The 15,595-nt window shown below is 47.6% G+C and overlaps 1 protein-coding gene across 2 annotated transcripts in view; it reads right to left on the bottom strand.

Moving 5' to 3' along the window:
• Window positions 1–15,595, bottom strand: part of ZMAT4 (zinc finger, matrin-type 4) — a 71,346-nt gene that overhangs the window by 26,252 nt on the left and 29,499 nt on the right. The window contains exons 3-4 of one of the 2 annotated variants that reach the window (XM_009328297.1): window positions 10,222–10,311; window positions 1,517–1,673 (exon numbers count right to left, since the gene is read on the bottom strand). In XM_009328297.1, coding sequence (XP_009326572.1) covers window positions 1,517–1,673; window positions 10,222–10,311 — 247 coding nt within the window. The remainder of the gene's footprint in view (window positions 1–1,516; window positions 1,674–10,221; window positions 10,312–15,595) is intronic. The other variant, XM_009328298.1, reaches the window with a different exon arrangement.

Raw genomic sequence — 15,595 nt, 5'->3', positions numbered from 1 at the left:
GAATCGTTGACTTACATGGGAATCGGTCCATGCATTATTCCCCGAAATCCAGCACCCCTGTGACCTTCTGAAACTCACCTGAATTTGACCAGAAATACTAGGTTTTGTGGCAGGTCCTTTGGTGCTGGAGGATAAATCGCTGGAAGGCTGCGCACGAGGGATGGGGTTCTGAGCTCTAATGCAAGCACTGGACAATTAAATATCATAAGCAAGTACACTACTTCTCTCAGTGCCCTTGTAATTATTTGCCAGCTGCAGAGAAGAGCCTGAGGAGTCCTAAAGTGAGTCAGCTGCAAATTATCACATTAGTTCATGTTAGATCCGTCCTGCTGGCTCGCTGTGGGGATGGTCAGGAGCTGCCAGCACCCCCTGCCACCCGCGGGATTCACACCCGGTACCCAAAGTACCGGGCAGTTTCCAGATGCACCTCAGTGACTCGTGAACTCTGCTGCACCTTCACTTAACCAACCTTCTGAGAGCACGCTCGCTAGTTAAAACAAGTAAGCCACTGTCTAAAGTGATTCCCCGTGTTCCCTCAGGCAAAGACGATAACATTTCCCAAGCCAATCCTGGTGAAGGACAAGTGATATTCTATGCATCAGCATCTACAGCCTGTAAAAGCAACAAAAACACACACTGAGAGCCAACCCTCTCTTATTTAATCACATCTCGGATTTATCCACATCATGTTAGGCAGGATGTAAAATGCACAGCTAAATTTATATTCTGTTCTGACAGAAGTGCCACTGGTAGTAATACTGAAATACATCTGTCTGCAGGACCACAGCCCAGTTATCCTGCCTGGTTAGCATGAAGAGTATTTTGTTCAAGTATCCTCTGGCCCGACGAGCACAGAGGAAGTTTTGTTTCACAGTATATTAGCGGTTTGCAGGGACTTTATGGTTAAGCAAACAATAAGATGGTTAAATTATCCGGTTCCAACATTTGACTTTTTACATGTGAAAGTTAATAGGCTTGCATTATCAGAATCACCGTGGAGGAAAGCATGAATACCCAATCTGGGCAAAAATCAAAAGACAATTGATCCAACAGTTTTTAAAGACTAGATTTCCTGCTAAGGTAAAAGCAAATGATATTCTGTTCTGTACAGTAACACAAAACGTTTATTAAAAGTATTAGCTGAGCTGTCGAGTAACTTCTGATAATTAAAGCAAGGCTTGGCTATTTGTGTCCAGAGGAGAGATTGTCTTCCACCAAGCAAAACATTTCAGAAGCATGGAACCAGAGATAGGACTCTCGTACAAAGGCCAGCCCTGGCTGATAAACCACTGATGTATGTGAACAAAGCAGACAATAATGAGCATCAGCAATTTTTAAAGGTTGTTATGACAGCAACACAAATGAATAGCTGCTTCTGCCAGCCTTCATCACTCAGCTATCCATTTTCTGCCGCGCAGGCACCGAGCCGGCACCTTGGCCGTGCCTCCTCGGCACAGCGAGCCCGTTCCGCCCCGCGCCGGACCCTCCTGCTCCAGCTCGCTGGCTCTGGACCTACCTGTGGCCTTTAATGCTGGTTGTTCACCTAGCAACAGTTTTAACCTTTTGGCATGGATTTTCCCTTGGTAATGCGATTCGGCCACCACTGCTGAGGTAAAGGACATGTTACATAGTGTGCAGCATTTGTTCTTATCCACTGAGTCACCATCACTGCCCTGGGTGGAGACAAAAACACAGACAAAAAAAGAGGTGTATAAGCCCACCAAGCACAGTCAGGGAGAAAGAAGAGAGAGGAATCCAGGTTGTTATGCCAAGGCCACGGTTTTCAAGGGGTTTCCTTTCCTCGTCTCCCCCAGACTCGCTCCTGCCTGGTCCCAGCCCGGCTCAGCCCGGGGGTGCCTCCGACCCCTGGGTGCTCCTGAGCCCCCAGCACCTCTGCTTTCATTCATGCGCTGGGAGCTTGTCCTGTTGCTTCGTGTTCCCCACAGCTGAGAGGCTCATCCTTCACATCCACCAGCCTGCCTTCCTTTAGTCTTTATTACTATTCTCTGGCTGAGGGAGTCATACAAATCTGGTGCTCCCCCTGTCATGAGACATGGGCACTTCTCCTGCCACACTTCTCTAAGAGACCCCAAAGCAACTGGGGGGACGGGATGGAGGGGGGCAGCCCTCTCTGCAGGTGGGAGAAGCAAATGAACCAGTGGGACTCATGTTGGTCCCCCAAGAAGGATCACACACCAGCCCTGGACGCCTCCTGCCCCTCTGCCTTTGCTCTGCCATTCTAAAGCCCTTGGAAGAGACCCCTTTATCCCTCCCCTCATGCAGAGACCGAGACCAAGGGGAAGATTGGCCAGAGGGGCAGGGAGCCCTGGCTGCACCCCCTCTGCAGCTGGGTGTCTGCTCAACCGCGCAGGAGCTCCACGAGCCCATCCTGGGTGGCCCATCTGCTGGCCCTTGCGGAGGAACCAGGCTCATACCTCGCAGCAATAACTTACTGCCAGCTGCTGACAAGAGAAACCTGAAGGCAAGAGCAGCCTCATGGCACATACTAAAGACAGGAATAACCACTTGCTGCAGAGTTTGCATAAAAGGAAAAGAAGAGCAAAACATCTAAAAAACACATCTATGTTCTGCTCCTTTCCTAGAGGTGGCTTTTGAGCTCTTGAACACTGCCAGATGAAAAAAGGCAATCATACAAAGTCCAAGACGCTTTGCAGACAATGGTAAAAAACACACCCCAGAAACCAATGCTGCCTAAAACAAACTTGGAGCTGTGGTCCAGAGCCCTGTTTGAGGATCTGCGCAACAAAACACCGTGGTGCAAAGGTGATACTCCCTTGTGAGATCCTAGGTGTCAGCTAACAGGTGACTGGACATTTTAAGAAGTTATGAACATCACCATTCAGTATTTCAGTACCAACAAGAGGCTTTCATAGCTGCAGTGATACAAGCAGGAGTCATTCTTTGCAGTTACTAATCGCTGCATCTTTATTTTTACAAGTAAATCCCAACTTAATGAGAATATTGTCTCCAACCTTCATTATGGTTATCCTTGTCGGAATAAAAGCGAGCATGCCTCTGCCCAGCTGTGTAGCTGAGCTTAGACCTACTCTAAGCAAACCCCTGTGAGGAGGAGTGGTTCTAGGTGAAGGCTGCTTGTTCCCACGCTGCAGCAGGAGCCACATTGCTGCCCATGTCACCGTACATCCTGGATCCTGCAGCAGCTCCCAGCACTGCCCTGTGTCTCACCCAGGCACCCGTTACCCCAGGGGGGTACCAAGCATCCCAGCATTACCCCCCGACGCCTCCCAGCACCTGGTCTAGAGGCACCACCACTTCCCAGGCACAGACGCGTCTGCTGGGATTTCTCCCCACTCCGATGGGGGGTTTGGCCCCCTGCACTAGGGGAGGCAGAGGCTGAGCAGAGGCAGGGAGGCACAGAGGCACCCCTGCCCAGCAGGGAGGACCTGAGCAGCCACAGGGAGGGTTTGGGAGAAGAGCTCACAAACAGCCCCCAGGCTGAACGTCTGTCAGCAAAACACAACTGCTGCTGCCAGCAAGTGTTTACGAACAAACAGCTTCCACAGATACAGCGGTAAGTGTACAAACAACGAACAAGCAGGGGAAAAAACACATTTGTACCATTAGTCACAATTAATTATTCAACCCATTCCACAAAGGAAATGGGAATCGCATTTATGGCCATATATAAGTGGCCACACTTTTCCAAAGATCTCAGTATGTTGTGTCAGCCACTGAACACAATTTATAAATTACCTCTTTTGAAACTACTCCTCTGTGCAGAGCAAGACCTTTCCAAAGCCAGGAAATGACCTGCTGCGTGCAGGTAGTTAGCATCCTGGTTCATTCCCGGAACAAGATGGTCAGCTCTGGCCCCTGTGCCAGGGTAAAACTCCCTCCAGTGACAAGCCATCTGGAGACAGTCGTGCACTTTTTTCTTTTTTTTAAAGCAAGTATTCCAACTGCTGGTATACAGTCAAAACAGAAAATAGTCTGCTTCAGAAGCTGCAATCTTCATTTCACAACAACTTCACAACAAGCTGTAAATGCATTCTGCAGTTCATCCCTGTGCAAAGATTCAGGCACTTGCTGGGGCACACGACCGGTCTCGTGCTGGCTGCCCCCACGGGACTGCGCCCCTGTGCACACAAAACACATTGCACGGCTGGAAACGATGACACTGCCGAAGGGACAGTGGAGGCCAAGGGAAAGTCAGATGCAGTCCAAAAGCCAGTTCCCCTTTTGCAAATGTCACGCTTACATTCATACACAGAACGAAGGGCCCAGCTCTTCAACTCCCCCATGTAAATGGGTGAAACAGCTCCAGCACGAGCATCCACCCCTGCTGTCCTCCCACAGAAGCCCAGCCCGAGCCCAGGCTAACACAGCCGCAGCCACCAGCCAGACGCCTCCAGCGCACCCCGACCTACCCGCCAGCGGCAGGCTCCTCCTGCAGCACCCCTCCCGGCCAGCGGCAGCCTCCTCCTGCACCCCCCGACCCCGCGGCAACGCGGGGTCCTTGGCGGCAGCAGCCCCAGAGCACCGGGCACACGAGCACCAGGGAAACCCACAGGGGCTGAGCCAGCACGGCAAGCCCTGGAGATGCCCCCGAGCCACCCAGCAGCTGTGGGGCAGGAGGGGGGCTCTGCAATACTTGGGAGAGTGAACTGACCACACAGTCAACAGCCAACCCACTATTTAAGGTCATTTTCTCCCCCAAAATAAGCACGATTAGAAAAAGGATGGATTTTCATCACTTTCTGTTGTTGTTGTTAACTCTAAATCAACTTAAACCTTAGGGAGAAATCTCAAGAGGTGATAAGTACTGTTCTGAGTGTAATTTGCACTTCTTTTAAATATGTTTCTCTCAAGATATTTTATGTCTTCAAAGGGAAATCACTTGAAAGTTAAGAGCAGAGTAAAAAATTCCCAGACTCTATTGATCATCAGCGGTGGTAACATATAAAGAGCCTCCCACAGAGCTCGTTTGAAAATCTGATACACTTCAGTGGTTACGCACCAGGGTCTCTTCCTCTGCCTGGTCCGCTCCTCAGTGACGTTTTTTCCTTTCTAACCTACTTTCACAGACAGATTGCAGTTAAAAAAAAAAACCCAACCAAACTTAAATTTAAACCCCCCTCAAACACCCCTCAGACACCTCATTTAGAGCCTAAGGTCCCATTTACACCAATCCACAGTTTGCTGCGCAGCTTATCCAAGTTCACCCAAGTCTCTGGGCAAGCACCTTGAAGCCTGGATGGAGATTTGGCCACCAGACTGGCACTCGCCTGCAGGAGAGGTGTGTCTCCAGTTTCATGGTCGGTCTGAGAGTCCCAGCCTCTGCACAAAACACAACAGACTGTCGCTCTCTAACAGCCAGCCATTTTTCATACATTAAATGCAGCTCTTTGTTAGCAGGATGCAGGAGATGTTTGGGCTCGAGTTAAGCATTTACCCAAGTCTGTAGCATTCATCAGCAGAATTGCCTCCCTTCCCTTCTCCACCACCCAAACTCCCTGCACCGAGCCACCCAGGCACTTGAGGCTGGATCCAGCCCTGAAGGGTAATTATGCCTTCTCATTTGTCAGTGGCTGTTTTACCTGTAACCAGATGTGCTAGGGGGAACCCGATCCAGGTGTCTTTTGTCACCCGTTGAATGACACCATGTTGACAGGATTGTGCAGCCAGCTGGTAAAATAACATCGCTTGTCTATCAAGATGCCCGGGCAAGACAGCCAGGTGAGCCCAGCCTAAGGTTAAACCACGACACCCGGGGCACAGGGCTCAGCCAACCCACAGCCTGCTCGGGGCAGCCGCCCACTCTCCAGGGATGCTCCGTGCCCACATGTGCACTCATCCATCTCTCCTCGCCACTTCTCTTGCTCCTGTGCCCAGCTCAGTCTAAAGCAGCAGCAGTAAACAGGCACTAACATCTCAATTTAGTTTCCATAAAACCCACACAAGCAACTCTCTAACCCCATGCTGCACAAAGCCAGCCAATGTGCAAGGAATATTTCTACCATTTGTTTCTGCAATCTTCTCCAGACAATCCCTTCTCGCTAAACTTTGCAGAGATGCAGCACTGACAGGGGCGAATGGCCACACATAATCTGAAGCACAACGAAACACACCATGGCCTCAGAGATAAAGCATCCATTTCCTAATGGTGACATCACTCATCTTCCCCCCACTCCATAGCCATGCCAAGCCAGCCTAATTTATAGAGCTTCTTTTTGTAATATTGTAAACTTCAAAGCAAGTCTCGTACATCCAACAGAATTAACTTCAGTTATTCAGATGCCTGTTAACAAGCTGCTAAAAGGCATAATCCTCACACAGGGCCAGGCAGTTGCAGTCCTTTGCTGATGTTCCTTAAGCAATCCTCAGGAAAAGTAAGGATTTTTATTCCACAGATACAAATCTGCTGTCTTCATTTCCTAGGCTTTACTAAGAAGAAAAGATTATACAAACCCTTGAAATACAGCAATATAAAACATAGCACTCAAGGCACTGCAAAGTATCTTTTAAATTTGAGTTGATTTTCTGCACATGAAGAAGGTGTTGCTGCTAAAGAGCTATTTTCCGTAACGCTCTGTGTGAAATTTAGACCACTTCCATTTTGGAGCCTGTTTTTCTTGTGGTACAAGCAAAGAGCAAGTACCAGTTTATGGCTATCTAAATCTGAAACACTCGTTAATTCTCAGAGGATCTTAGGATCTATATGTTTTCTGAAGAAAAGCCAGCCCTAAGTTAAGTAAGGGGTGTGTTTGACAAGGTAAGCACGCATCCCACGGTCCCCAGTCTGGCAGCAACAGAGCCATGGGCAGCTCGGCGAGGATGGGGGTGACTCCTCAGCCGGGGTCTCCAGCTTCCACCACCCAGCTGTGGCTCAGTGGGTATTTAAAACCGTGCAGGACAAAGCCCTGGAGAAGAAGGGAGGACCGGAGCGCAGAGCACATGGCTGGGCACGCAGAGGAGCCGCCAGTGGGCTCTGCCCCAGGTCCGGGATAGGGTGTCCCCCAGGGCACCGCCCGGGGCTGAGAGCCCATCACAGCAACAGCAGCTCTCAGCCAGTCCCAGCCTCTGTCAGAGAATAAATTAAGTCATCCATCACTCATTTCTTTCATTGAAACTAATACCTGACCTTTTGGTTGAAAACCTCTGATCAGGTATAAAACACACAGTAAGAACGTTGGCTCTAAAACCAGACATTTCATCTTAGTTTCAGTGTAATCACTGAAGATTTAAGTTAGAACATGCAGTAAATTTTGCACCAGAAGCTATAAAAACTGTGATTTCCTTGCTGATTGGGAACTGAAGCCAAGCCTCCCAAGGCAGCCGCCGGCACCATTTGTGCCTGAGAGAGGCACAGCTCTTGGCTTAACCATCTCCAGCGCCACCCTGCAGGACATGCATTACCCTCAGCAACAAATCTAATATCCTGCTATCTTCCCTCAAACAATTCATGCTCATCATAATAACGACCCCTTTCTTTTTTAAGGAAGATGATGCTGGTTAAAGCAATTTACTACCTTATAGTACAAATAGGGCTAGAAAGAATTTGAAGGCTTTTCTCGCATCCCAAAAAATGTGTTTCATAGCACATCAGAACTTTTCATCATGTCTGTCCTGATCATCAATAGGGGTCCTATTTTTTAAAGGTAGTGAGAAAAGGCTGATTAAAACTGATTCACTAATCCTGGGACTTGAGGATATGACTCCTAATTTCAGCAGGGCCCTGACACAGGCTGTGACCTTCTCAGATTACTTTCAGCTGAAATGTTAAGCAGAAATTTAAAATGAAAGGTCAACAGTCCCTCAGTACACCAAAGACACAAGGTTTTTCCCCTCCCCCACAAGAAATTAAAACAATAATGAACAGCCCAACAACTGAGTTGTTACCCAGTGCAAGACTAATTGTATAAGCCTCATACTTCTTACTAGAAAAGGATAATGGGTGTTTGGGGAATGCAGAGTATTTTTATGGTCTTCAAACAACAGCAAACACTACCCTTTGCCTCACTGAAAGGTCAGGTAGCAAATGCTCTCTCTAAGCCTATTGCATTGAGTATCTACAACTGCAGCAGCTTCTCCTTCCTATTGCTGTTTGGAAGAAAGACAAGGTGGTTAGTTTTGTGGTCAAAAGGACAAATCAAATGGCATACAGCCATGTAACAGTGCAGTTTTTGATGAAAAAATGCTAATATTCCCTTTTTAGTTGCAGATGCTTCTACACAGAAATTTAATTGGTTTTCACGGATTGTTTCTAATATTCGTTAAAGTTGGTGTGCCATGGATTGACTAACACTGCTGGATACCTGAATTGAGCAATGCAGCTGCACTCTGTACGTGGCAATGGTTATCATGCAGCATTAGAGATGTCCTAAATATTGATGTTCTCTTTAAATCATAGAATCATAGAATCATTAAGGTTGGAAGAGACCTCTAAGATCATCGAGTCCAACTGTCAACCCAACACCACCATGCCCACTAAATGCAAAGGTTTGGCTAATATCTGATCAGCAACAGGCCTACTTTGCGCTGTAAGTGTTGGCAGATTTTCCCTGCTGTATTTTTATAACATAAATAATTTTAGAATTTAGGTCTTGCATAGCCTATCATTCACCTAGTGCATAAGAACTTGTTAATTCATTCTGCACTAAGGGCTGCCCTTGGCATAATCGAACATCAGCAAACACAGAATTACATTACTTCTCACTGTTGCCTTTCACAGAAGAAATGGGAAGTAGTTCAGCTTTGAATTATTTGAGGTCTGTTTGGTTCTCTGTCCACCATATCCTTGTGCTAAGGTGTACATTCAGCTATGCGGTTTCTTGTTAGATGCAATGAAGCTCATTAGAGGAGCACGGTCCAAGGCTGTATGTGCATGTCCACTGTATCTTTCACATTCTGTAATTAATAACTCAATAAAATACTGTGAGATTCTGTTGTTAAGGGGTAGATCGCATCTGCCATTACCCTGTGCGCAACATAAAAGTTCCACTAAAATTTTAATTACTGTGTGAAGGAGCTTTCAGATTCCTTTGGCAAAAGTTGCATGCTTCTCCCTTTAATTAGAAGATACCTCACTAAATATTGATAGCATTAAGCCACAGTCACTCTCCCATAGATCTGAAATGGTTTGGATGCTATCTGCTGGGAACCTCATCAACAGCTCTCACACTGGCCCCAGAACATGGGAAAGAGCTGAATGAATAATTCACTGTGAATCAGTCCCTTATAAGTTCAGTCTGCTTTTATTGCCTGACAAATGGCTGCAAGCTGGTCCAATTTCTTCAGGTTCGTTTGTTTATTTGAATGCAATTGAGGAACCCGATTGCAATTTTTTAAAACTGCAGACTGACCACAAACCTTTGTGAGGAGCCGTTCTGATCCAGTACTCCTTTTTCATCAACTCTCAGAAAACAGGGTGTTGGGAGAGACCTCCGGAGGTGACTCTGCTCTCCAGTGATCTCTCCGCTCACCGCAGGGGCTCTCAGGGGGTTTCAGCCACGATGCGGCCATGACACCGCAGGCATCCCCTGACCTCCCGCAGGCAGGAGGGCACGGCACCGCCGCGCCAGGTGTACCCAACAGCTCCCTATGCGGCACCACCGCACCGGGGGTACCTACAACAGCTCTGTACCCAGCACCACTGCACGTACCCAACAGCTCCATACGTGGCACCACCACACCGCACTGCTCCCCACATGCTGGCCAGGTGGCAAGTCCTGCCCTCTGCCCAGTGACCCTCGCCCTTGGGAACAGTCATGCACTGAAAGCTGGGTGAATGGGTCTGGAATCAACCCGGGCGCTGCTTCAAGCAGAGCAACTCCAAAGCCTCTGCCAGAGCCACTACAGAGCAGCCTTCATCATTATCCCAACTGCCCGAACACACAAGCCTCCTGCGGACATTGCCCTGCCTCACCTGTCCACAGGAGCTCACCAGTAAGAAGCTAGCCATTGCACTTAAACTGAATCAATGCTGGATATTTGCTATCAGCATATTTTTTTCCTATGAAAGAACATTCGAATAACTAAAAATGCAATTACCGTTGCTGATGCACATAATATTTCTTGTATAGTTTATGGAAAATTATTGCCAGTTACTTAGCATTTCAGCTAATCTGAATGTTACCTCTGGGTACCTGATCATCTGTGGCTGTAACAGAAAAAAAGTTGCAGCACAGAGTCAATGATTCACAAAGCAGCTGAGTAAACAGGGACTTAAATTATACCCACGTTTTCTGACCGGAGCTTTTTAGCTGGACAGCCTCCATCTATGGGATGAAGCATATAATAGAGGCGAACTTTGCTGGCATGTTTCCGACTCTGAAAAAAAAAAAAAAAAAGAAAAGAAAATGCAAGAAATGAAGTTACAAAAAGCAAGAGGCTCTATTGCTGTGCATACGACACCAATCCGCAGTAAGATTTCACATCTCCTTGATATATGTATCCAACATGGGAGGAGAAAAAGGGGAGAGACCCAGGTGAGGAACATTTGCATTTCACAGAGGTTTCACAGAGCTTTCCACTGAGCTGAAATGAACTGTGGAATGATTATGACACCTGCCATTAGCAGAAGTGGTCCACCCTCGCAACTCTGTGCTAAGTCCTGCTGCCTGCAGCCCCTTGAAGATACAGCGGGAATAAAGGTGGGGAGAGAAGAGCAATATTTGTTATCAGACCATTTCCATAGTGGGAGAGATTGAAAAGATCAGGGTTATTTAGCATCAGGCAGAGATGGGACAGCATCATGAGGGATCCGATGCGCGCACACAAATCGAAATCCACAGTTCCTACACTTCCAGAAGAATAAAATATATAAGGGGTATAAAACATCACTCTCTAGGAAATAAAGCCAACTGATACCTGCCAAAGGTTTGAAAGAAATTTCTCCCACAGCTAATTGTGCATTATGAAATCTGTCATGGTTTAACCTCAGTCGGCAACTAAGCACCACCAAAATCTAATGCTTTACCCGTACACAGCTGGTGCTGCCCTGCAGAGAGGGGATTAGGACTACATGGATCCTAAGCACCTTCTCCTCTCTCAAGCATTTCTAAGGGGAGTTGAACAGTAAAACGGCCATAAAAATGGGAGGGTTTGCACTCCAGGTTAAGCAGTGCCAGCAGGGGAAAGCCCAGGCTCAACCTGATGTTTGCTGCTGCAGAAACCAGCCCCAGGAGCCTGGGCACCGCTGCGAGGTTGTTCTGCTTTCCCGAGTCCTGTCCAGCATCACCCTCCACCACCGCAGAGGACAGATGCAGACCGCGCTTTCCAGCATCAGCGGTGGTCACCAGTCCCAAAACCCGCTCTGCTCCTTCACGCAAAATTCCGGCAAGCAGCCCCCGTTCAGCCAGACGGCTGGCTTCCCACAGCAAAGCAGACCAGGTACTTCTTGTTCTTTCTCCCAAGAAAGGCACCAAGCGGGCACATACTTTTCAAACATTATTTATACCACAGGAAAGTTTTCAGGGGACCTGTATTTTTGTAGAGGGATCAGGAAGAGCTGAGGGATGCCCGGAGGAGACTCTTCCCATGAGGGACACACCAGGCAGCAAGGGCAAGTTTCATGCTGCCTTCGGGCATGACTAGAGCTTACCAGCAGGTAAGGATAAGGAGAGATGGAGAGATGTCCTGGTCACGCCAGCATCAACAGACACAGCAACCCTTGTGATTTGCAAAATGTAAAGGAGTATTTAAAAGCTTCTACAGCAGGAGCACAGGCATAAATCTTCAAAACACTAGCTTACAGTAAGCTCTCATCTTTCAGTAGATGTAAGGGGTGAGAAAAGACTGCAACTACTAAATACCTGCATCCAGAACCCAGACATGCATGGCAGCTATTATTATGCAAATTTTTTCTCTGAATCTCCATTTCGGATTGCCTCACAGAACAATGGCACCGTAATATTATAATTTCAGATCACAGATTTGCAATTTTAAAATATTAAATTATCATTAGCATGTTCGGGAACATTCTTTTTCCTGTGGTGTGAACTTGGAGCTAAATTTGCAGAGAGCTATATTTGTATGCATAAATGTGACTATGCAATAATTTTTTTTAATGGAGCAAATCAGTCAAATAGTGTCAAATATCTTTCCCTGACTCGTCTTCCTGAATGCATTTAGAAAATGTGACCTGCTGTAGTCAGAGCCAAGCGCGGGAAACCCCAAAAGCTTCAGCTATCAGTGATTAGCAGTCCAGACAGCGATGGCGTAATTAAGAAATTACAAAATAAACGTTTGAAATGCAAAGGACAGATGTGCAAAGTCAGTCTCGGAGTTTGGCGGCACTCCTACTTTCTGCCTGAAGGGATGCTTGGCTGGTTTCACCTCATGGAGGTTTGCACGCCGGGAAGCCCCTGCCCTGGGCAGGCAGGGCATGGGCAGGCAGGCGACGGCTGGCCCCTTCGCACAGGGCAGGGGACAGGACGAGCCACCGCAGCCCTTCGCACCGCACGCTTTGCATGGAGGAGAGTCAAACGCACCGTAAAGGAGACGTGGCCAGAGCTTTTCAGCTGAATTCCTTTACTGAATATTTACACCCCTCGGAGCAGCCAGCTAGCCTCAAATCATCCTTCCCACAGTCACGAGGCTCTTCCTTTGGGTGAGTTAATCCAGCATGTCATGATGCCTACTCGTACACAAGCATAGCCTGCTGAATTTAGAGGTTAGAGAGTTTGTGGGGTTTTTGTTGGTTTTTTGTAAGATGAAAAGGCAAGATTTTAACAGTAATAACTTTTAGTGTTCTTTTCCGTGGCACTCAGCTGTACCATAAATTATGTCCAAACGTCAGCATTAAAAGGCAGCGAAGCTTCAACCTTCTGTAAAACACCTCTCACCTTTATTTATCCACTTGTTTGGATTTATGAAAGCTAAGGAAATAACTTATGTTTGGCATAATTTAAAACTACATGGCTCCTTATGCAGCCTTATTACCCTACGGTTATAAAAGCAGAGCTTAAAATCATCCCTGGCCTTTGCAAGTACGTAGTGAGCATCTCATTCCCTCTCAGGGAGCGGAGGTAGCACAGCCCATTTGTCACCCGTTTTATCTCTGGTATTTTCTACATTTACATGTGTATTTATCATCCTAACACCAAGGCAAGAGCAAAGTGATTATTCTTAGCGTGCTGCTCGCAAACAGCCCTGCGGGTTATCTTCTCCCCTCCACAAAGCAACTTGAAATCTGCAGCTCTGAGGCTCGAGAAGGGCAAGTGCCAGGGAGGGGGTGGCACAGGCCCCGTCGGCAGCACTGCCGCCACGCAGGAGGGTCTTGCTGCGCTCCTGAGCTCCGGCCAGGCTCCGCCATCCCGTTCACAGCTCCCGTGTGTTTGAAGGAGCTCTGGAGAACACAGCACCAGGAGGACATCTGAGAACAGCGGAGACACGGCAGCGAGTACTGCCAGAGCATCGCTGCCTCCCCGCCAGCCGCCCAGCCCAGGCAGAGCGGGTCCCTGCAGGACACCGCAGCAGGGGCTGGCTTGCCCAGCTGAGCATCTGCTGGCAACCGCTATCCAAGTTATTACAGATACATGGGGAAAAAGGGGCCAAAGGAAGAACCGTGTACAGGAATCAGGAAATCGGGATAAAGTGGGATCAGGGCACATCCAGCTCCCATTTTGATCCATCTCACTGCATGTACAAGCCTCAGAAAAGACAAAACCTTGACACATCTGTAAATCCATGGTCTGGAACAAGAACACTGCCTTTGGAGATACCTGCCTGTTCAACAATAGCCACCACAACTTTATCTTTGGGTGCACTAAGTATTTCTGTGCCTGTGAATATTTCTTTTGTAGCTTTACAAAGTGTTACGCCAAAGGCATTTTCACTTAAATTCTCCATCTCTAGTGTCTGGAAACAACTCCTTTAGAAGGCAAGAAGTCTAGTCTAATACTATATGCTTTAAAAACAACCCTCTCTATGCAGGGAGGGGGGGAAGCTTAGAAAGAGCCTGTTTTCACATAGCAACTGCAGACTTCTGCATTGCAAGCTCATGTGCTATTGTAAGAAGGCTCATCAATAAAAATAAATAAATGGATCATTTCTACCTATATCAAATCTACTTTAATGCAGAGGATTGTGGCAGAGGCAGCAGAGTTCTGCCAATTCAACCCTAAAACATAAAAGGACAAAGCAAAGCTAAGTTGTGCTATGAAGTGCAATTTGATTTTGCATAAATCAAGTTTGCAGCATACTTCTGCCCAGAGCAAGCAGCAGCACAGTGAGAGGAGACAATTATGTCTCTGTGGGAGCAGCGGCAGCTGGCAGGACCCTGGGAGCCATGGATGAGCTGGTTTGAGACGCAGCAGCCCTGCTCGCCCTGGCTTATGGAGGGTTTGCTTACCACCATCGTAACTTAACAGCTTCTCTGTAAATTTACCAACAGCAGCAATGTCCCTGGGGAGGGTGGAGACACGTCTCCCTTTACAAGGCCAGAAGTCCCTGGTGGAGGCTTTAGTCCAGGGTTTGCTGGGATGCACAGACACTCAGAGATCCCTCCTTCCCTCAGTCTGCCTGGGGGATGCAGGGAGCCCTCCCATCAGCAGGAGCTCAGCAGCCTGCAGTGGCCCTGGGATCTGCTCCCACTTTGCACCACTGATTTAAGCTGACCTGACAGTCTAAAACATTTCACCGTCTTGTTGAGGGACTTCTTCCCATATCCCCAACCACCTCGTCAGGTTCAAATCAACCGTTTCTGCTGCTTTCCTCACACTGCAGCTTGCACCTGATCTAATTTCTCTATTCCCTATAGCTCCCTTTATCATCTGCTTGTTCACGACTCTGCAGGCAGCATCGTGCTTTTGGTTGGTCTACCTTTCCTCTCTTGCTCTCCCTCCTCTGTGCCCTGTTCTCCAGCCAAAGACCAGAGACCCACCTTACCAGGGGACACACAGCCGTGCCGAGCACAGGCAAAGACACACAGGTGGGAGACAAAGAAAGGAACTGTAGCGGCAGCCCAAATGGCTGTGGCTTCTCTTAGTTTGTAGTAAATTCTTTTTCAGAAGCCTGTTGGTTGGATTTTAATCTTTTCACAGCATGTACTGTGTTGATTTTTTTGTATGCTGGCAGTTTCTTAATTAAATTGCCATGAAACATGCAGTCATATGATTACACCAACTTTATTATCTGTATTGGCCCTACTTGTAATCTCATCAAAAGAGATAAAGTTATTTTGGCCAGACCCAGTTCTCTAAACCTCATGCAGAACACCAATTACATTGTCCTCCTGAAGCTACATACTTGACTCCCTTTCCAGGGCCTGTTTTGCTCAGGAGCCATGCCAAGCTGGGAGGGCTCCGCTCCCCATGGTCATCCCGCAGTGCTGCCGTGCCTGGCTCCACACTCACCTTCCTCCACTTTCCAAGTCCCATGAAGGATCAACAGTGACGATGCAGAGCACGTGGCCAGCTCTTTTCAAGCACTTGCTTGCAAATTACTGGACCTGCTGACTCAAAAAACCAACATTCTAGATTTCATAATCACTGCCTAACAAACTTCCAAATTTCTACTGGAACAGAACCAATTTATTCCTCATTCTGTGATATAACAACATCCTCTGCTTTTTTTTAAATAGAAGACAGAAGTATTTTCAGCAAACGCCTTC

This window comes from Pygoscelis adeliae, unplaced genomic scaffold, assembly GCF_000699105.1.
Source record: "Pygoscelis adeliae isolate BGI_AS28 unplaced genomic scaffold, ASM69910v1 Scaffold597, whole genome shotgun sequence".
Taxonomy (NCBI): domain Eukaryota; kingdom Metazoa; phylum Chordata; class Aves; order Sphenisciformes; family Spheniscidae; genus Pygoscelis; species Pygoscelis adeliae.
This window is presented reverse-complemented; position numbering and strand designations above follow the sequence as displayed.